This window comes from Silene latifolia, chromosome 6 (genome assembly GCF_048544455.1).
Source record: "Silene latifolia isolate original U9 population chromosome 6, ASM4854445v1, whole genome shotgun sequence".
NCBI lineage: Eukaryota > Viridiplantae > Streptophyta > Magnoliopsida > Caryophyllales > Caryophyllaceae > Silene > Silene latifolia.
In genome coordinates, this window is record NC_133531.1 from 130,108,644 (window position 1) to 130,131,565 (window position 22,922).

General features: G+C 36.9%; 2 protein-coding genes across 2 annotated transcripts; both read left to right on the top strand.

Moving 5' to 3' along the window:
* The first annotated feature begins 4,345 nt into the window (after positions 1–4,345).
* LOC141587293 (uncharacterized) lies at positions 4,346–9,076 on the top strand. The gene is made up of 3 exons (XM_074408739.1): positions 4,346–5,273; positions 8,111–8,231; positions 8,407–9,076. Exons 1-3 carry the CDS (start codon positions 4,440–4,442, stop codon positions 8,961–8,963), a joined length of 1,512 nt encoding a protein of 503 aa, XP_074264840.1. The 5' UTR covers positions 4,346–4,439; the 3' UTR covers positions 8,964–9,076.
* A 4,131-nt stretch (positions 9,077–13,207) lies between these two features.
* On the top strand, positions 13,208–22,281 carry LOC141588686 (uncharacterized). The gene is made up of 5 exons (XM_074410114.1): positions 13,208–14,480; positions 14,538–14,712; positions 14,800–15,830; positions 20,477–20,863; positions 21,746–22,281. Exons 1-5 carry the CDS (start codon positions 13,208–13,210, stop codon positions 22,279–22,281), a joined length of 3,402 nt encoding a protein of 1,133 aa, XP_074266215.1.
* The last annotated feature ends 641 nt before the right edge of the window (positions 22,282–22,922 follow it).

Genomic DNA, 22,922 nt, shown 5'->3' on the forward strand with positions numbered 1-22,922 from the left:
ATGGAACAATACAAAAATGAAATTTTGTTCATCTTGAAACGGTCACGAGAAATTGAGTGTCTAAGGATTGGGAGAGAAGATTTGGCGCGTTGTACTATGTGTCATGGATTTGGACATTCATATATTTCATGCCCTAATGAGGAATACATATCCTTTGAACAATATCGATGCTTGAAACGATTACTAATTCAAGAAAAGCATGGAGAGACGCCACGTACGATCCAGGCACGATCGCCGATTGTAGGAATGCCCGATCTAGTTGAAACAAACGATGCAAAGAGACTCGTCGATAGGCGATTGTCGGTTTGAGGATGATGAACGAAAAAGAAGAGGATGGGATTATCATAATAGAGCCATTAAGTGATGATGTTCAAATTAAAGATGTGATTGAAGACGACATATTTTCTTTTGAAGATGGATCTCATACAAAAGATACTTCCTTATTTGATCCAGATCTACCAATTGTTTTTGATGAAGAATATGAAGAGGGTTATGACGAAGCTCACGTAGAAGAAAATGATCATACAAGTGGTGACGATGCAAATCCAGATAAACTTAATCTTTTGCCAATCTTGGATGTGGAGTTTCTGGGCAATCACACTAATTTCGATTCTCAAGTTAAAGAGTCGTATCAATCACCAATTGATAAATACATTGATGAGAAGCTGCGTGGTGGGAACTCTAATTTCTTATTGAAATCAATTTTCATGGAAGCTCATGATGATCTCTTTGTTTCGAGCAACCACTATTTGGATGTTGGTAGAATTGTGCATGAAAGGTGGTGGGAAGGAAATCACAAGAAAGTAAAGCGCAAGCAAAGATGGCACAAAATGGCTTTGATTTACAATACTCATTACAAATCCAAATCACTGGAGATGGATAAACATGAAGACTATATTGAAGATGATGAGTTGAAGAAGAGATCAACGGTGTGCGCAAATAGCTTCATGTGCTTAATCAAGTTGAATCTAACTTCAAGATTTGTTTTTGACCCCGGTGACATCAAGTATTTCCAAGAATTGGGTCGATTCTTCTTGACGAGGAGCACCGTACCAATATCTCAAGAAATGCAAATATGTGTTTGGAACCAGCGACAAATGTCTCAGGTATTTGATCCGGGCATCGGGTAGCAAAGGATGAACGCAAGGCAGCATCTCCTCTCGACACTTGAAGGCACAAGAATCGGGACGATTCTTTTTTAAGAAGGAGAGAGTTGATGCGTATAGAGGGGGGGTAAAAATTTTAATAAAAATTAGCGGGGATCAGGAATAAAATCGGTTTGAATAATTCCAAAATAAAGGCGACGATTAATAAAATTACGGGTTGACAAGTTGAAGCAAGTACGCATAAATTGGATGGGCTCAAATAAAAGAATGGAAATATGCGCAATCGAGACTCAGACCCGTGGGAACGCTGAAACCGTGTGGGAACAATGGAAGTGGCGGCATCAAGCAAGGGGAGAGGAAAGTGGCGGCATCCAACAAGGGGAGAAGAATCCTATTCTTAGGTTTTTGCATTTTCAAACTAGGTAGAATAAGAGTTGACAAAATAGTCTAGTTTGTGAGTTCTATGTTCATGCATCCTAGAAACTTGCAAACTAGCATTAAATGCTTGCTTGGAGGCCAAGGTTTTTTATCCTATATAAGGACCTAACCTCCTCATTTGTAAATCACCCAAGTTGAAGTAAAAACATTTTAGAGAGAGAAACTTGTTGGTTTCAATCTTTTTCAAAGAGTCGATGATTTCGAGTCTTGCCTTAAACTAAGGACGTGCTCCGCAGTTTGAGTTGAATTGCTTGACGCGTTTCGAGTAATTCCCATTGTTATCACTATAGGTCTAGTGATACCAAATATCCCATTGTTTTCGATCTCTTCTCAAGGAATCGAAACAAATATCCTTTCATTCTTGCACAACATAAAAACAAAAACAAAACAAAAGACTTCCGCTTCGCCAATATCACGCCAAGTGACACGAACTGGTCGGGTTGCACCTAGTGCATTCGGATCTTCCGTCTCACTTGATTTCACAATTAAGTCTTCCGCTACGTATACGCTTCAATATCTTAACCCTAACTCTTTAACTCTCTACAAGATATGTATCGTGTTTTCGATTCGAATCAATGGTTGTTAACTTTACCCGTCACGGCTTCACTATTTGCAATCTCGTTGTACAAGTTGGCAAAGTTGCTATGAATGGAGGGGTCATGGTAATAAACACTTTCTTTTTGTTGCTTGTTTGCTCTACTACAATATCCCACAAAATTCAATAGATTTGTAAAATTTTCTTCAAAATTTTAATCTTGGTCCCATTTCTATTGCTATCATTTTGTCTAGATCATCAATGTAATGGAGTGGGCTATTTAAATCGAAATCAATAAATGGCAACCAAAGTAGATGAACTATCAAGATCCTTACAATTGTATAAGTAGCAAATTGACCTCTTGAGTTTGACAATCCATGTACGGAGTAGTTATCAAGTTCCTTTCATTTTAAGGAACCCAACTCTATTTAACAAGCCCAAATTAGGTTTTCTTACCTTATAAAAAAAAAATCAAATTAGATCAACAACATGTATCAACTATCACTAATTCTTGATTGTTTAAACCTTCTTAAGTTAAAACTGCTTTCACTCACGATTAAAAAAGAGTTGAAAATAAGAGGTTGTGAGAAGTCTGAATTTAAGACTGTTTTATGCAAGACCAATTGATCAACTATTACCAATTCTTGTTTAAGACCGTCTGAATATTAAAACCATAATTTCAAATTTTTCAATTCGGCAATATTTTTTATTTTTATTATTTTCGAAACCTCTAATACCTCGTAACACCGAGTTAAACTCATTTAATTTTTTTATTGAAGCAAAAAAAAATTATCAACTAAAGAAATTTATCAAAATAGAGAAAATAATTAATTTAAAATCTGATTTATTTCTAACGAAATCCCAGCCTTTGTCACCTTTCCTTACTACTACGACAATTCAATCACATTCGCTAAAAAGCCCTATGAAGGGCAATTATCAAAGCTACCTAAATATCTATGCGCAAGACGATTTGGAGTACATACATACATACTCCATCGCTAAATCCATTTTATCACTAGCTACGCCCCTACGAACAACCTTGAATACCTATGTGCAAGACACCTCGGAGTACATACTTTCATACTCTGTCGCTAAATCTATTTTATCGCTAGCTACGCCCCGGCAAACAACCCAACAACCTCCACATATTAGGACCTCCACCTGGAACCACGTGGACTCATACACTCACTTCACTAAACTAGTGAAGCGAGCATCAAAAATACAGTAGCACTGTCTAAATCATTAAATTTCCAAAGGTCAACTATGGGTCTCATTACATTCAAGTCATAAATTGAAGATCTCTTAAACAAGTTTACGTATTAAACTAATCAAACATTCAATTCAAATCAAATCTACATTATTTTAATCAAACTTAAGATTCAAATTTCTGCCAAACCGAACCTCCCTACTCAATTTCTTCACCCCCCTTCAATTTACTTATGACATACTTATACAACCAACTTATTGTGTAAAACCGTCTTATTCTTCTTTATACAAAATATTTTATTATTGTCGGAAAATTCACGCAGTAATTATGAACTGATGAGATTTGACATTTTGCACGAAATACCAAATTTTTTTATGCGAAAACTTTAATAGGTTATATATCGTGTTTACGAGTTCAGATGGTGACGTTTTTTTTTCAAATCAATCATATTTCCGAGAACTACAATGTATAAAAAAATTGTCGTAATTGGATCCCGTGGCTAGCCGTTTTTGTATGTCAAAGTCTTTTCGACCAAACAAACTTTGAATGATCCTACTTCTTGGTCACAAGTTCCAAACATGACAAATTTTATTTCACGTCGTTCTCGGAAAGATGATAGATTTGAAAAAAAAAAAATCGTTCTTTCTAAACTCATAAATACGAATTGGAACCTCCTAAAAATTTTCAGATAAAAAATTGGGTATTTCAAGCAAAATGTCAAACCTAATAAATAGTACATCGTGAATTTTCCGTATTATTTATGGTAATAAATGAGTGTAGCTAATATAAGATCGGTTTCATAATGTGAGACGGTTTTTTATTTTGTAATTTCTGAATTATAAATTCGTTGTTTTTGACAGTTAAATTACAGTAATCTTCTTCACTAATTAGCTTTCTTGAGATCTTCACTTCACCTCCTCCTCGAAACTTCCCTTTCTTCTCTCTTCACTCTTCTCTCTCCTATTTCTCACTACTTAACAACATTAATGGCGGCAGTGAGTTCATAACCTGCTCAATTGCACCTTTCTTCTTTTGCAGTCACAGCAAAACAGCTTTTTTTCTTAACTCAATTTAATTCTTGCAGCTTTTATCGCTTTTAATTCCGTCAAAATTCAAATCTTATAATTTCAATTCAAAATTGGATACTGCATCAATGGCGCTCGTAGTGACGAACGAGGAAAAGTCGAGGCGATCGTCATTTAGAGCAGAGAAGAAGCCATGGATGCTTCGAGATTATCTTCGAGATGATATGAGCTCGTGTTCCTCTAATGGCTTCCGATCGTTTCCTCGGAAACAGTGCTGCGTCGCTGTGAAAAATATCATCGAAAACGAAGTGATTCGGAACGGCCGTCCGTCGCCGAAACCGCCTAAAGCGTTACGTAATCGAAACCGAAACCGAAATCGAAATGTTTCGTCGGCGTTACAGAGAGCGTCAATGGCAGTTATTAATGCCGTTAAGCTTCTTCCGTTTAACTCCATTACGGCGAGTAATAACGGTAACGGTAACGGTAATAGTAATGGTAATGGCGGAAGTGGACTGCGATTTCTTCCGAGAAGCTTTTCGAAGAAATTGTTCAAGAGAAGCTTCTTCTGGAAGAAATCGTCGGTGGTGAAAAACGACGTCGTAGTGGTGGAGAAGAGAAGTAATGTTGATGATTATTGTGATGAGATCGAACGGTGGATATCGTCCGGAATTGTCGCGACGGAGAAATACGAGCCGTTGGATTTGTCGAACGAAACGTCGGTAACAAACGCTTCGACAACGAGTAATAGTAATAGTAATACGAGTAATGACGGTAAAAGTAGTGATAGTTGGTCAGATATTACTTTTACCTCAGATTATTTAACGAGCTTGAGTGAAAACGACGCCGTAAAGAGGAAAGAGAAGGTAGTAGGTAAAAATGGTGGTGAAGAAGAGGAGGTGGTCAGCCAAAGTGTTGGCGTATTAGCCGGAGATGATTCTTCTGATGAGCCAGCTGTTGTTAAGGTACTTCTTCTAATTATGCTTCTTTCGAATTTGATTTATTATTAATTAATTACGATTAAGATTTAAAATGATTCTATTTTTAAACCTCTTCCTTAATTATTACCGTCCATAGAATTCAAAATTGATTAGATTTTGCAGTGATGATTAATGTAGAGTATTTTAGTTCAATTAAAAATGGTGAGAGTAAAGGAATATAAGATCTCGTTTTAGTACATCTTAAGTTTAAGATGATGTTTACTAAATCAACTATGTCATAAGTTTTAGACGGTTTAAAGTAAGAGTATCTCTTATTAATTAAGTGTCGACTATTGTAGCTGTTAAGCTCGTTTCATTATTCATGTTATGTTGGAGATGACATGAATTACACGTTCTATGTATTCTTCATTTTGTGTTGCTTTCTGAAAATTATCCGCCTCACGTTTATACACTCTCAAATTCAAGCCGAACATGAAGGTTTAAGCTATTGGTGACCATTTGTTACCTATCACTTTTAGCTACGTAATATTATTGTCGGTTTCAAGTAGTGTAACTCTTTCACCACCTTGTATAATTCAATCTAAAATCCGATAAAATGACAAAGGACAAAGACTCCTTAAATTTTGACATCAATATACCTGGACAATGATACGGCGCTACCAATTAGTATCAAATCTCGTTATCATTCTCTGAGAATTTAACTTACCTTAGGATGGCTACGATCCAAGATTTTAATGGATATCCATGTTGTATAATACGAGTATAAGAAAGTGATATTGAAATTCAACAACACACGATGAAATTATCTTATTTTCCGACTCCGAAAAAAAGTCTCTAGAATTTTGGTAGAAGACTATAAGCTAGTAATCAAATAAATGCGTAGTGTTCCTAAAAAGTGAAATGTCGATATGCCGTTAGATGAAGCATGCAATCTTAGTGGAAGATGCAATATGTGCCATTGATTAGCTTAAGTAGTACTTCTAATTTGTCTTATGTGTAATAGAAGCAATTGGGGTAGTTAGGCGGAAACAGTGAAAATATTTATGGCGGCGGGATGTGGGGAAAAGCGCATGACTTCTCACGTGCGTAGGTATTTATTGGTGATTCTTTTTACTGTTTCTCGAGGTATTTGGTGGAGTATTTATTTTTCAATTAGCTGGAGGATTATTCACCGTGGATTTCGCCACGTGGTATTCACATTTTAGATCTACGGTTTAGAGGCCGCTTGACCATCTAGCTGTCATAATGCTTCAATTAATGACATGTACAAATAAGTTAATATAAATCTTGTTTATTTTCACCCACTTAATCTCCTTAATTAAACGACTAGTGTAAATCCCGTGCATTTGGATAAGAGATATTAAATTAAAGTGGAAGAATATATATTTGTTCGTAAGTTTGCATGTAGTATTAGAAGCAAAAATTTTATGTGAATATTTTTCATAAACAATGCCAACTAAAATTAGGTAAAATATTTAGCGGAATATGAATTTTCATATTTATAAAATATAGATTAAATATATTATTACAAAACGACCTATACGAAATGTTATTAATTACAGAGTAACGAATTGTTATAATACAATCATGTTTCATATCTAGACTAATACATAATATACTATTAAGACCATATAAATCAGATGTGAGACTCAACTTTAGAATAATGACAAATTGACAATTAATATAGCTTAACTCCTTACTAAAATAGTTGAGCGGGAAAACTTTGGGTAAGACTTATTCTTTTAGTTAAGGGAGATGAGAAAAAAATAAACTTGAAAATTAATCAAGAGAATTGAGAAATGTGTATCATATTTTTTTACCACAAAATTAGTGATTTCAATTTATACATTTTATCAAATAATTTTATTGATTTTTCTTTTAAGAGACTAATAATATTTTTATAGTTTTTTTTATACATGGTAATTATGTGTTAAGTCATTCTCTAATATATAATAATCACACTAATAAAATATTTAGGAATTTATAATTTCTAGATTTATATCAGTTTTGTTTTATTTTTAATTAAATGATTACAATTGAGTTTAGAAAAGATTATATAATGATTAAAATATTATATAAAAGAAAAAAAAATAATGAAATAAAGACTTGTACGTTTTGTTATTTAGCGAGATTCCTTTTGGAGGGAAAACATTTGAGAATTTTTATTGGTATATAGGAGGTTTGTAATATTTGTAAAATTAAGTATTTTTTATTTATTTTTATATTCAATATCAAAACGTTATACTAAATATTGGATTAATCAATTGTTACACTTTTGTGACAAATACTCCGTAATAATATAATCGTTTACTTCAATTTTGAAAGTTTAGTTCAAAATATTTAAATCATTTTATATATTGGTTAATTTACTTTAAATAAAAATTATTAATAAATTTACCGATTTACGGGTTAGGCGGATCTTGACCCTAAATGTGCGGGTTATTATCGAGTCAGATTTTTTTCGATTTCCAGTTACTTTGAACGATTTTCCCGGGTTATTTTCATGCGGGGTTCAGTTGATTTCTCGGGTTGGATTATCTTTGACCGGTCTTAGATATGAGTGATTGGGTAATGTTAAAATTGGTTAAATGATCATATCAAGTTAATTACATACTTTGCGTTCAAGGCATCATTTAACTTTGTTGGTTAGCCAAAGGCCAAAGCTACATATACTCAATGAAATGTTATAACGATTGTCTCCACATCATCATTTAGTTCGACAGTTGCCTAGTAATTAGATAATAACCGTAAATCATCATGGATTGATCTAATCGAGTCGTACAAGATCAAATATGATTGATACGGAGTAGTTCAATAATCACGCGCATTCAGCTAACTTAAGTTTAATTGAACTTGTCCAGGATACGTGGTGCAATGACAAGGCCGAAACCGAACACCTCAGTCCAATCTCTGTTATGGACTTTCCTTGCAGTGATGATGGAAGTGCATCACCCTTTACACTTAGAATGTCACGGTTAAAAGGTACTCTTATCATTTCGTTCATTTGTACTCCGTATTAGAAAGCGCCCTTCATTTCGATCAGTATGTTCCATCATGTCTAAAAATGCAAAAGTGGCCTAACAAGCGAAATAGAGGGAGCGTATGTATGTGATAGACACATGATTAATAATATAGTTGAAATGCTTTAAATTTATAGGGACTAAAGAAAGGCTTTTGGAAAAGCTTGGAAGATTTGAGTCCCTTGCCGCGGGAATAGGCCTAGATCCCGTCAACCTCGAGACCCTAATGTCATCCACAAATATGGAGGATCACTCAGCAAGGCACTCAATACAATCACGCTCAAGCCCAAGTTACATCTTATCCAGTCAAACCGAGTCAGAAGAAGAAGAAGAAAGTCAAGAAGAAGACCGAGAAAAGAGAGTGCAAAATCTACTTGATATTATCAAGCTCAAAAAAGCCAGCTACAAATTAGAGCATCATAATCTATTGTTGAGCTTTTTTCGCGATAATGTAGTTGATCATAAGAAGGATGATTCATTACTGAAATCGGCCGAGAATTGGCTAGATGGGCATTATGATACACTAATATTGGGATGGGAGGTGAAACACAAAAGGCAGGCTTACATTCGGGACATGGAAGAGCGAGGGAGGTGGCCGAAAGATTGTAAGTTAGAGACGGAAGAAGTGGCGGATGAGTTTGGGGATGAGGTATTGGCAACATTGATGGAAGAAGTGGTTCTTGAACTTTGCTAGATAGTTATTGAAAATGGAAGGACAGTGTAGTCTTGTAGACTAAGTATTAGCACTACTAATACTGTGTGTATATCAATAATTTTGAGGTCACTTATGGTAGATTAGTGATTCAATAAGGTAGAAGAAAATATTCAAACTAAAGTAGCTGCTACTCCCTCATTTTCTCTCTTTTTTTTTTTTTTTGAGAGGGTAAAACTTTATGGAAAATAAGTTAGCGTTATCGGGTGGCGTCCAATCTCAATGTCACCCTCTCATATACTCCATCTCATCCAAACCAAAGATACGCTTGCCGAGGCGCGTTTTGCAACGTGAATATCTTTAGTTACACATTATTAAAAATTATAAAAACTTGATATTCTTATATCATTCATGACGATAAATCAAACAAGATCTCGCATGACTATGTTTTCTCTTATACGTTACTAATAATACCAAAGATTCTCTACAATTATGAATAGTGCCAAAAAGTCAAATGTAACCTTTGGTTTGAATGGGAGGGAGTATAATAATTGGGGACCCCGATAATAATGGGTTCATCACATACAATAAGTGAGGACCCCAATAATAAGAGGTACATGTGAAAGGGTGGCGCCCTATCATTATCCGGGATTATGTATTGTAGGTTATAAGAGTGTTTTTGGGTTGTTATTGAGATGTTGTTGAAGTGAGTTTTTGGGCCGTAATTCTAAATGGGCCAACTTGAATTAAGACCATGTGAGATATGTTGACTTTGGGTTAGCTGAAGTGACAGGTTAAAGTTGTATGTCTCAAATTAACAATTTATACGGAGTATTACTTAAATCCTTGATACTAAACAAGTTGTAAAGCAGAAATAAGGGTCGAACCACAAGGAATTGGATGAATTGTAAATGAAATTAAAGTGTAGAAAAGAGCGATCCTTAAGTAAATTAAGATCGTAGTAACTGTCTAAAGGGGGGTTTGAGTTTGGTTTAAAGATTAAACCAATAATGAAATGAGAATAAGCAATGAAAAATATAAGTAATCAAATATTGAGAGGAACTTTGACTCAAATTCTACCAAATAATGACTCGATCATCGACTACAAACAATTACTAATCTTGAAATATCTATTACGATACCTAATAAAGTTCAATTTTAACAAATATCAATTTCTCATCCAGTTTTAGTGAAGAAAGTCAAGTCAGTTGCCTTTAATCACCCTTTCTGTTACTAACCCAAATCACGCAATTCAAGTTCAAGTAATTAGAAGCATTCAATTATTTGAGAAAAAAGTAATAGAAATAATTAATACCAACAACGCTGTCGATATTAAAATCACAAGTTTAATCCTTTTTGTGAATAAATTACGACAAACTGAGTACGATAATTTAATCACAATTGCTACCGCGATACGATTAATATAGCAAACTGAGCATTTAATCGAATCTAGCATATGAGTTAATATAAACCCTAATTAGTTGTACACCTAATCAAGATGAATATCAAAACAAATATTTAAGTAAGGAATTAAACAGTACTCAAGATAAAGTAAAGGATTAATAGTCTCACAAAAGATTACTAGACTTTCAACTAGTTTGAATCAAGAAGAAGAGAATTAGCCTTGCATAATGGTTGCTAAACAATATTAGGTTTTTCTAAGAAAATTGCATAAGTCTCCTTCAACTGAAATTAAACTTAAGTACTCTCTAAATAAAGTCAACTAATAAAAAGTCAAAGCGAGTCTCGGAACAAACTGAGTAAAAATAAGACAATAAACACGAGTCTCCATGATATCAATTTGTGCGACAAAGGAACAAACATCGTGAATGTCAATCGCGCATAGGCCGCGCGTGTGTCATAGATGTGTCGCGAATCTTGCTCTTGCCGTCTACCTGTTTGTCGTATGCGTGCCTTATTAGTGCGACATATGACCAATATTTGCGCAAACATCTCAAGGCGTCTTCATAGGTCGTTGGGCCCATCTATCCCCGGACTTGGACTTCGTCTCAAACATGTCAAACCGACCCAATAGCTAATCAAGACTCACAAACAAATAACCTGCAATTAAGCTCCTTAACACCACTTTCAACCGTCAAAAACACACTAATTATCCTCAATTAACTACGACTAAATGGGAAAGAATGATGAGAGAGAAATTTAGAGAGAGAATATTCTCTGAATTCTAGGTCACGATTTCTGAGCAATGGCGAGGAAAGTTAGCAATATTCATCATTCTACTGCAAATTCTACAAAAAACTCAATTAAAAATAATAATTCATCAACTATTAACACCAATAATAGTAGTAATAAATCTAATAATCATACAAAAAATACTTCTAGTAACAATAAATTTACTAGTGGGGATGTTCATGTTGAAAAAATTGATGCAGAAATAGAATCTGCAAAGACGTTTGTTGATGCTGCGGTGAAGGAGAAAGGGGATACTGTACTTGCTGAGGGATTGTTACTTTCTGATGATCCTAAGGATTGGCGTGAGGCTTCGGCACCACAAAAGACATGTCTGTCTGTTGTGGCTCGTTTGGAGCCTATTGCTGAAGAAGGTGATTTGGGAGAAAGTTCCAGTCCTCGTTTGAAGCTATCTGTGGATGCTGTCAAGGATGAGATTGCGTACTGGAATTTGGCGATTTATGGCTATGTCATGGGTGCGAATCCGCCACGAGAAGTGCTTGATAATTTTCTGAGACGAATTTGATCTGCTTATGACATTACCCAGATCTCTTTCTTGCCAAATGGTTTATTTGTGGTAAGATTTGCCAAACCTGAGCATCACAAACTTGTTTTGGCTAATGGCATGTTCTTATTTGATGGGAAACCCTTAATTGTTAAACCCTGGAATGCTACAGTTAAAATTTCAAAAGTCTCTGTTAAGAAGGTGCATATTTGGGTTAAACTGGTTGGTTTGAATCTTAAATTTTGGGGTGCTAAATGTCTAGAGAAATTGGCAGGATTAGTGGGTAGGTTTATCAGAATAGATGATCTTACTTTGGAGAAATCTCTGCTGGGTTTTGCTAGACTGATGGTGGAAGTTGAAATAGATCAGAAATTCCCTAACCAGATCATTTTTGAGGATGAAGTAGGCTCTGAAGTGAGTGTAGCTGTTGAATATGACTGGCTGCCCATTACATGTCAGAAATGTAAAGGTATTGGACATAGCACTATGAATTGCAGAAGAAAGGCCCTGGGTACTAGGAGACCTACTGTGGCTCAGCCTATGAAACAAGTCTGGAAACCAAAGGCAGTGGGTACTGCATCTACTGTGGATCCTAAAGAGTATCCTCATTTGGTTAAGGAGAAGACTAATTCTGTGGTGGTATCTACTCCTGTAGTTACCCCGGCTCCTAGTCATGGTCATGTGTACACTCCTGCCAAAGTGATAACCAAACTGACTAGACATGAGACTAGGGTGGTTTCAGGTCAGGATACTGAGTTCAATACTACTTTTAATACAGAGTTGGCTGAAGCTGAGAAAACTAATGAAATGGTTGATAAAGGAGGGGGTGGAGGGGATATTGTATCCCTTAATGATTAGACTAGGAGTATGGAATGTGAGGGGTCTGAATAGTGTTCCTAAACAGAAAAATATTAAATGGTTTCTGCATCATAATGATATAGATCTATTTGGACTCCTTGAGACCAGAGTGAAACTTGGATCTCTAAATAAAGTTACTAAAAATGTTTGTTATGGGTAGAAGTATGTTACAAATACAAGTATGCATCCTGTTGGTCGAATTTGGATACTCTGGAAGGGTAATAAAGTTGATGTTGAGGTGTTAGAGATGGACCCTCAATATATTCATGCTAAGGTGAAGGTGTTGCAATCTGGTGTTACCTTTATTTCTACTTTTGTTTATGCCTTTAATAAGCTAGAAGACAGACTTCCTCTCTGGAATGACTTAATAAGGATGTGTGTGACAGGTCCTTGGTTAGTCTTAGGGGACTTTAACAATGTTCTATTTTCTAATGAGAGGTTGGGGAAGCTTGTAAGAGATAATGAGATGGCTCCCTTTCTTTTTGTTGTGAATAATTGTGGTCTTCAGGATATGAAAACTACAGGTGCTTTTTTCACGTGGAATAACAAACAATCTAGTGCTACTAGGGTGTTCAGTAGAATAGATAGGGTATTGGTGAATGGTGATTGGTTGAAGGAATAGTCTGATTGGTTTGCTCATTACCAGCCTGAAGGAGAGTTTGATCACTGTCCTTGTATTGTGTCTTGTGGTGAAAGAAGTTCTCGGAATAAGAAACCTTTTAAGTTCTTTAATATGTGGACCAAGGTGGAGGATTTTGGGGCCCTTGTGACTCAGCATTGGCAGATGCAGATCCAGGGTACCTCTATGTTCAGAATGGTAAGGAAACTGAAGCTTCTTAAACCCTCTCTCAAAGAGCTTAACAGAGAATTGTTTTCTGACATTGAAAGAAATGCGGATGTGGCATATAATCTCTTGCTGGACTGTCAAAAACAGTTGCAGGGTGATATCACTAATACTCTTTTGATGGATAAGGAGAAACAGATCAGGGATTCTTATCATTTGCTTGATGATTTTAGGACTGCTTATCTTAGACAGAAGGCTAAGTTTGTTTGGTTCCATGATGGGGATGCAAATACCCACATGTTTCATCAAGCTATTAAACAGAGACAGCTTCATAATAAGGTCCTGCAAATTGAGAATAAAGATGGAGTGGAATGTAGGGATCCTAATGATATTCTACAGGCCTTTGTAGACTATTATAAGTCCTTGTTGGAGGCCAAAGCTCAGACTTCTTGCTTCTATAAACATATTGTCACACAGGGCCAGGTTATTAGTGAAGGAGATTGGGATGGGTTATGCAAAATTCCTACTGAGGAGGAGATCAGACTAGCTCTGTTTGATATCCAAGATGACAAAAGTCCGGGGCCTGATGGATACACCAGCTGCTTTTTCAAGGCTAGTTGGGTTACTGTTAAAGAAGATATGTGCCTTGCTGTTCAGGATTTTTTCAAAACTGGTATGATGCTTAAGCAACTAAATAGTACAGTGCTCACTTTAATTCCTAAAGTGGATAATCCTAGATCTGTCAAGGAGTTTAGACCCATTGCGTGCTGCAACACATTATATATGGTCATCTCTAAGATCATTTGTACTAGAATTAGTGCTTGTCTTCCTCAATTAATTAATCCTGCTCAATGTGCTTTTATTAAAGAGAGAAGTATATTGGGCAATATTCTCATTAGTCAGGACCTTGTTAGGCTCTATACTAGGAAGAGTGTCTCTCCTAGATGCTTGATGAAGGTAGATTTAAGGAAGGCATATGACTCAATTGAGTGGATTTTTGTGGAACAAATGTTAGATGCTCTGCATTTCCCTCCCCATCTTATCAAACTCATTATGCAATATGTTAGCACGACCTCCTATTCTATCAGTCTGAATGGACAAATACATGGATATTTCCCTGGTTGTAAGGGTTTGAGGCAAGGTGATCCAATGTCACCTTTGCTTTTTACCCTCTGTATGGAGTATTTGAGCGGGCTTTTGGAGATGGGCAGCTGGATTCCAGGTTTTCATTTTCATCCCCTTTGTAAAAAATTAAGGTTGACTCATCTGATGTTTGCAGATGATCTTCTCTTATTTTGTAAAGGGGAGGTTAAATCAATCTGCATTATTATGGAGCTCTTTAAGAGATTCTCTTCTGCTTCTGGATTGCATATTAACTCAGACAAGTCTGACTTCTATAGTAATGGTATGAGCCCTGCTACAGTTAACAAGGTTCTTCAGGGGACTGGGTTTAAGTAAGGAGACCCGCCATTCAAGTATTTGGGGGTCAAAATTTCCCACAAGAGATTGACTAAAGTGGATTGTAATGTCCTGGTTGATAGGATGATTAGTAGGATAAGAGGATGGAATAGTAGGAAGATTTCTTATGCTGGTAGGCTTGTTCTTGTGAAGTCTGTTCTTTCCACCATTCACAACTATTGGTCCCAAATTTTTATTCTTCCTGTGGGTGTTATGGATAGAATACATGCTCTGTGCAAGAATTTTTTGTGGGAAGGCAGTGATAAATACTCTAAGGCACCCTTGGTGGCTTGGAATGTACTCTGTCAGAGCAAGGAAACTGGTGGCTTGGGTCTTATTGATAGCAAAACTTGGAATGTTGCGGCCATAGGTAAATTGGTCTGGTGGATTACCTCTAAGCAAGACCATTTATGGATTAAATGGATTGATGCCATTTACTTGAAAGGTGCTACCTGGTTAGACTATGAACCTACCCCTTATAGCTCCTGGGTGTGGAGGAAGATCTGTGAGGTTAAAAATACTATGAAGAATGGCTATGTGAATGGAAAGTGGAGAGGTGCCAATGATACATATACAATTTCTGATGGTTATAAATGGTTAATGCAGAGTACTGAAGTGAGAGTAGCTTGGTACAAATTTGTCTGGAACAGATTCAATATTCCAAAATGGTGTTTCACTACCTGGTTGCAGCAGCAACAGAGGTTACTCACGCTTGATAGATTGGCTAAAATGGGGGTTGCAGTACCTACTGAGTGCTATATCTGTGGTATGGCATCTGAGACCCATGAGCATTTATTTAGAGGTTGTGTTTATGCTCAGAACTGTTATCAACTGTTGGCAAAATGGTTAGGGGTTAATGCAATAGATCTCTACAGTTGTGAAAAGTTGCTACATATGAAGAAATTTTCTCTACTGGCTAGACAGGTGATCATAGCAGCTGTGGCAGGATTGATATATGGCATTTGGCACTGTAGGAATGTTTGTAGACTGGGTGGTTATGTCATGCAGCCTGGCAGTCTTATACAGCAAATTCAGGCTGATTGTAGGAATCGTGTAATGGGGGTGTTCCAGGGGCCTATGGCTCTGGTTGATAGGAACTGGTGTAATGGTGTAGGTATTTGTTGAATACTGTTCTTTGCTTAAATTTATTGTAACTCTCTGATGTAAACAGTGCTCTAAATGGTGTATGGGTGTCGTTTTATGGACTATGCTATAATATTACTAACATTCCACCAAAAAAAAAAATCCTACGACTAAATGAGCCGTATCAAATTCCCCATCCTTGAACTTTTACTCGTCCTCGATGTAAAACCGAAGAACTAAATAAAATGCAAATAATGACAGCTCATACATGGAAACAACATGTCCAAAAACTTTCATCCCTCACACACCCTCCAAAACTCCCTCCAAGTTAGTGGATACGATCATTTTGCAATCTAAATACTTCCACCAAATAGTAATGACCGTCATAAATCTCACCTCATAGTACTCACAACACAAGACAAAAGGTTAACAACGTGTCATAGTTAACAAGTCATTAACAACGACGTGGCCTGGCCTTATAGGCTACTCGAAGAGGCGCGAGCCATTTCGCAGGTCTTCGAGCTGTCTTGTCACTATCACGCATTTGGAATCATGATTTGTTCTATCCTAGGTTTTAGATGTTATGATTGTTGTACTTGACCATCAAGTATACCGTGTATACTTAGCATGAAAGTTTTTATGATGTTTGTTTTTTGTGTTTGACTCGGTTTGACTCGTTATTGGAGTCGGGATTTGAATTTCGAGTCGATTATTGGTCCGGTGCCGATTTTAACTCTAGTTAGTGTCATTGCGACCCCGTCGTCGTGCATAAAACACTCTAAGTACTTTTGAAAAGTTTTGAAAATATTTTGTATTCCAAATCGTTTTGAGTTTTTCGACGTATAGTTATACAAACTGTCGATTAAACGTAACGATTCCTAAGCTTGTTGTAGTCCGATAATCATCGGGTGTTTGTTGAGGATTCAACAGATACTGGGTATCTATATTAGCGAACTAACCACCTATGGGAGTATGCATGACGGGATAGTAGATTGGTAACATGTTGGAATCAATTTTGGACCAAAGAAGAATCTTCCCAGGTGACACTCGGTCGAGTGCCTCCCCTGCACTCGACCGAGTGCCGCCTGCTCGACCGAGTGACCCCTAAACTTGACCGAGTGGCCTGACGTGGTCCTTGTCTTGTCGATACTCGGCCTAATCTTGGGTATATACCTTTATTTCACAACTTATATTGGTTGATTTGTGTTTGGATGAGCATGATAACCCTACGAGGGTGATGTTCTCGTGATTTGTTTACGTTTAGCCATATTATGTCACATGTTACTTTTTCAAGTGAAATTAAAATGGGAAATTGTTAGTTTGACATGAGTAAGTTGATAACAAAGACGATATCATAATCTTATATGACGCATGTTAACTACACAATGATTTTATTTACGTGAAATTCTATCTTGTTATGCGTGTCACATGGTAATATTGGATGCATGATAGGAATCTTGTAATCCTCATAAATGAAAGTGTTCATGATGTATGCAAATTGATGTGGAAAACAGGGTTGATCATGTGACAGATTGATTTGGCACGGTATATGCCTGACATGGTGTGTACGGAAACGTAAGTGTTGAACATGGTTGAGTCATATAACGGGTGATTCTTGGCATCCTTTAATTGTTTCATGGAGTCCGCTTATTTTATTAGTTGATGAACATGCATGTGATTATATGAGGTTTCACGTGATATATATATATATATATAGATAGATAGATAGATAGATAGATAGATAGATAGATAGATAGATAGATAGATAGATAGATAGATAGATAGATAGATAGATAGATAGATAGATAGATAGATAGATAGATAGATAGATAGATAGATAGATAGATAGATAGATAGATAGATAGATAGAGAGAGAGAGAGAGAGAGAGAGAGAGAGAGAGAGAGAGAGAGAGAGAGAGAGAGAGAGAGAGAGAGAGAGAGAGAGAGAGAGAGAGAATGGATCAACTAAGTCCACCATATGTATTTGAGTCCATAATCCTTCTAAGGGCCCTTAGATGAAGGCAATGGAGGATTTGATGTCAATATGTGGCTACAAATTAATCCCTCCACATTTTCTCTAATTAACTCATCAATTCAATTAACCTACCTCACTAATCATTCATCATCTCATTATCACAACTCTTTCTCCTCTCTTTACATCTCACTTCTTCTTCCTCTCTAAAAACCCAAAAAAATCAAAACCCAAAAAAATCATTTATTCATTTATTCTTCATTCACCACCACCCACCACTACCCCACCCGACACCCCACCGCCACCCACAACCACCGCTGCCGCCGGTAACTTTTATAAATTCATTTTTTTTTCTTCGGATTTTGCGTCTCGTTATTTCCGTCACTTTTTTTTTTTTTTTTTTTTTTTTTTTCAGATTTTGTGTTAAATTTGTTGTTTGAGGTCGGTTTATTTTATTTGTTAATTTTTGTTGTTATTTATTCTTTTCAAATCTCTTCTTGTTATATGTTTTTTAAGATTTCGGGTTTTAAATCTAGTTTTTTTTTGTGAGATACTTTTTTTTTCATCTAAGATCTACTAAAATATTTTTTCATAAAATTTGTTGTTTTAATCTTAGCTATATAAAAATTCTTATAATTTGTTGATTTTATTCTTATATTTCACATTTTTATATAAAAATGATATAAAATGACTAAAGTTACATAGTTATGGGCAAAAGTTATACTGTTATGGACTAAAGTTATTCAAAAATGGACTAAAGTTATAGAAATATCTACATTAGGAATGTGTTGAACTTCTACTCAATGAATGTATAACTCTAGTAACGATATGAATAACTTCTACTCAACGAATGTATAACTCCAGTAGAAATGTGTTTCAATGAAAGTATAACTTTTGTTTTCTCAATTCTCTTTGTTGACAAATGAAAAAAAAATATAAGTATAACAACAAAAAATAACAAATAAAAACCAACACTATAAATTTGAATTTATATAAGTATTGTTTGTATAAATTTAGTCCATATTTGTATAACTTTTAGTCCATATTTGTATAACTTTAGTCAATTTTTGTATAACTTTAGTCCATTTTTGTATAACTTTAGTCCTTATTTGTATAACTTTAGTCCTTATTTTTATAACTTTAGTCAATTTTTGTATAACTTTAGTCCTTATTTATATAACTTTAGTCCATATTTGTATAACTTTAGGTAATTTTTGTATAACTTTAGTCCATTTTGGTATAACTCTAGTCGTTATTTGTATAACTTTAGTCTTTATTTGTATAACTTTAGTAAATTTTTGTATAACTTTTGATGCGTGCATATTATATAGACTTCTACGGTCTCTTTTGGCACGCATTTCTATGTATTTGAGTGATATTATGTCACTTTATACCCCGAATAGTCTACTTTGGTCTGTTCTGCATTATTTGCAGGTACGAACCGGAATGACTGGAAATCAGCCTATTTGCGGTCCTCCAAGCTTTCTTAAGAGAGTCGGCGTGAAACCTTACCATCTTGAGACGCGTGAAGACATCCAAAGGATTAGGAGAACACACAAGAAGTCAAGAACCCCTCGATCGAGATGTCCTGTTCTCGATCGAGTGAATGCAAAGGTGAAGGCCTCGATCGAGATGTCCTGTTCTCGATCGAGGGATATACTTAGGGAAAGCTCTCGATCGAGCAACTGTGGAGTTCGATCGAGAGGCCACGCGCTGATGGGCTTTAGTTCGGTTGTGTTGTTATTTTATATGTTTTGTTTCTTTGCTATTTTTCTTATAAATAGGCAAGGAATACTAGAGCCCTAATCATCACATTCTGGACGTAGAACGGAGATTGTTGCTTTAGTTTTTGGATCGGAAATACTTTTCATCGCCATTCTCTCAATTCTTCTTTCGTTGAATTCGGTATTATCATTAGCATAATTTCAGTTCAGTTTCATTTATTATGTATCTATTGTCATTTGTTTTGCTATTATTGTCCCTCATTTCGATCATGAACAGCTAATCGCTTTGCTAGGATTTAGGGTAGCCATGGCGAGGAAGGACTATTTAATTAGAATACCCATAGTCTAGTTGTATGCATCTGCTGCTTTAATATCCTTTAATTGTTTGAGTCGACGCACTCAATTAACTGTCTCGATATCCCCTTCTCCTAGATCGAAAGATTGGAAAAGGAGTAGTTCTGCAACGTTTCATTAGGATTTATGCTAGCTAGGGCGAAAGCTAAACTAGTATTGCCTAGGGCAAACTAAGGACCGAAAGGTGACGTTTTTTACCCACAACTTCAATTTAGGGCATTCATGATTTAGTCCGGATTTTAGAAGCCATGGTGAACCGACAATCCTAGTACTTTTCTTCCTTGCTCATCTCTATTTTATTTCTCTCTCGTTCCTTTTATTCTCTCCTCTACTCGTAGTTTTTTAGAAAACAAACAATCAAACCCCCCCATTTTGGATACTTCCGACAGACCTAGTTGACTACAGGATTCCCATCTCCCTGTGGATTCGATACCCGACTGCCTCTGCTGCATTTAGTTGAGACCCGTTGGTTTTATCTTTGACAGGGTTGCGACAGCCGTGTCAAATTTTGGCGCCGTTGCCGGGGAGGCGGTGCAATTTTATAGTTTCTTTGTTTGTCTTTTGTCTTAGGGAATTTATTCCTTAAGACAGTTCTCATTCTTGGCCCGAGTGTTTTTGTGATTACAGATTATAGTTCAGCTATGGAGGTAATTTGTGGAAGATGTGGCGGACGGGGACACAACCCCATTTCATGTATGGCTACATCCGATAGAGTTCTAGCCTATCGGAAGTTTAGGCAAGGAGGCCCTTCCTTCGAGCCTTATGCCGACAATATTCAAGTTGAGTACAATCTTAAGGCCGCCATTCACACACAACATCTTGAGCAGGAATCTGGTGCGGATGCCCTCTGTAAACTGCTCGAAAAGTGTGAGTCGATGTGTTTAAAGGAAGACCGGGTAAATGCAATAAGTTTGAGGAGTGGTCGCACTTATGACGGACCAGAACATACTCCTGAAAGTTCAAATGCCGAGGCAAGGATTATTGTTCAGCAAGATGACGAAGAACTGCTGAAAGGTGGTCGATCGAGTGATCTTACCTCTCGATCGACCAGTGCTGAGGAAGAAATCCCTCGATCGAGAGCCGACACTTCTCAATCGAGTGAGCTATACAATGAAACCTCTCGATCGAGAGAGGTTAGTAAGAAAAGCTCTCGATCGAGCACTTCTGAGCCTCGATCGAGAGATACTGAGTGTACAGACACGCATTCCAATGCTGACCGTAATGGGGTACCCTCCGGTGCTGCGAGGGTGTCAAGAACTGATAAAGGTAAAGAGATAGAAGAGGACCCACTTCCTATGGTCAAGGTCCCTTATCCGAGTCGATTGCGCGACACGAAGACGGAGAGACAATTCAGCAAATTCGCGGATATGGTAAGGAATATTCAGGTAACCATTCCTTTTGCTGAGTTAATTACCCAAATACCTCCTTACGCAAAATTTATGAAGGATATTATTACGCGTAAGAGGGAATTTGGAGAAACAGCTACTGTCGCTTTCATGGAAGAGTCTAGTAGTTTAATTTCGGGAAAGTCTCCCCCTAAATTGAAAGACCCGGGTAGTTTCTCTATTTCTTGTGTTATAGGAGATATGGTGATAAATAGGGTATTTGTGTGACCTTGGGGCTAGTGTCAGTGTCATGCCCTATTCTATCTTTTCTAAGCTTAAATTGGGTCACCTAAAAATGACCAATATCACCCTACAGATGGCCGACAGATCTGTTAGACGGCCCCTAGGTATCTTAGAGGATGTGCCCGTCAAGGTGGGCAAATTCTTTATTCCGGTGGACTTTATTGTTTTAGACATTGCTGAGGATACCCGTACCCAGATTATTTTGGGTAGACCGTTTTTGTGTACAGCTGGAGCTATTATTGATGTCAAACTCGGCGTTTGACTCTAGAGGTAGGGGATGATGTGATTACGTTTAGTCTGCCTGAGACCTTGTCTAGACCAATGATAGAGGATACTTGTTATTCTGTTGATATTATTGATGAGTCTGCTTACGAGTTTTGGTCGGATTCCTTAGTTAAGGATCCGCAGGAGTCTTTGATGTTTCTAGATGAGTGTGCAGATTTTTCAGATGGCGAGGATGATGTCGAGGAGTTTCTTGGAATTGCCACAGATGAGATAGAGTTGTCTGACGTCCCGCTGGAACAGGTAGAAAACTTAGCACATACTTTGTGTTCGGTCGAGGTAAAGGTCCCCGAGCGTAAGGCTCTTCCCTCTCACCTTAAGTATGCCTTTCTTGATGATACTGAGCAGTTCCCAGTGATTGTGAGCGCTAAGCTCAATGACGAACAGTTAACTGCTTTATTGACTGTTCTAAAGAGAAATAGGAAGGCGATGGGATATTCGTTGGATGACCTTAAGGGCATCAGCCCTGATGTCTGCATGCACAGGATTGAGCTAGAGGATGATCATAAACCTTGCAGATAGGGTCAGCGAAAGCTGAATCCGAAGATGGAGGAGGTTGTGACGGCAGAGGTTATGAAACTACTCGACGCAGGTATTGTTTATTCAGTTGGGAATTCTAAATGGGTAAGTCCCGTTCAGGTGGTACCTAAGAAAGGAGGTACTACAGTTGTCCGAAATGAAAATAATGAGCTAATACCTACTAGACTAGTGACCGGGTGGCGGATGTGTATAGATTATCGGCAATTAAATGCCGCCACCAAGAAAGATCATTTCCCCCTTCCCTTCATTGATCAGATGATAGAGAGATTGACTTCTCATGAGTTTTTCTGTTATCTGGATGGGTACTCAGGGTTCTTTCAGATCCCTATTCATCCAGATGATCAGGAAAAGACTACTTTTACTTGTCCGAAGGGTGTTTTTGCTTATCGCAGGATGCCTTTTGGTTTGTGTAATGCCCCTGCTAACTTTCAGAGGTGTATGATGGGGATCTTTTCTGAGTATATAGAGTCTATCATGGAAGTCTTTATGGACGATTTCAGTGTCTATGGGAATGACTTTGATAATTGTTTAGCTAACCTTGATAAAGTTTTACAGCGATGTATTGAGGTTAATCTGGTGCTAAACTGGGAAAAGTGCCATTTTATAGTAAATGAGGGCGTTGT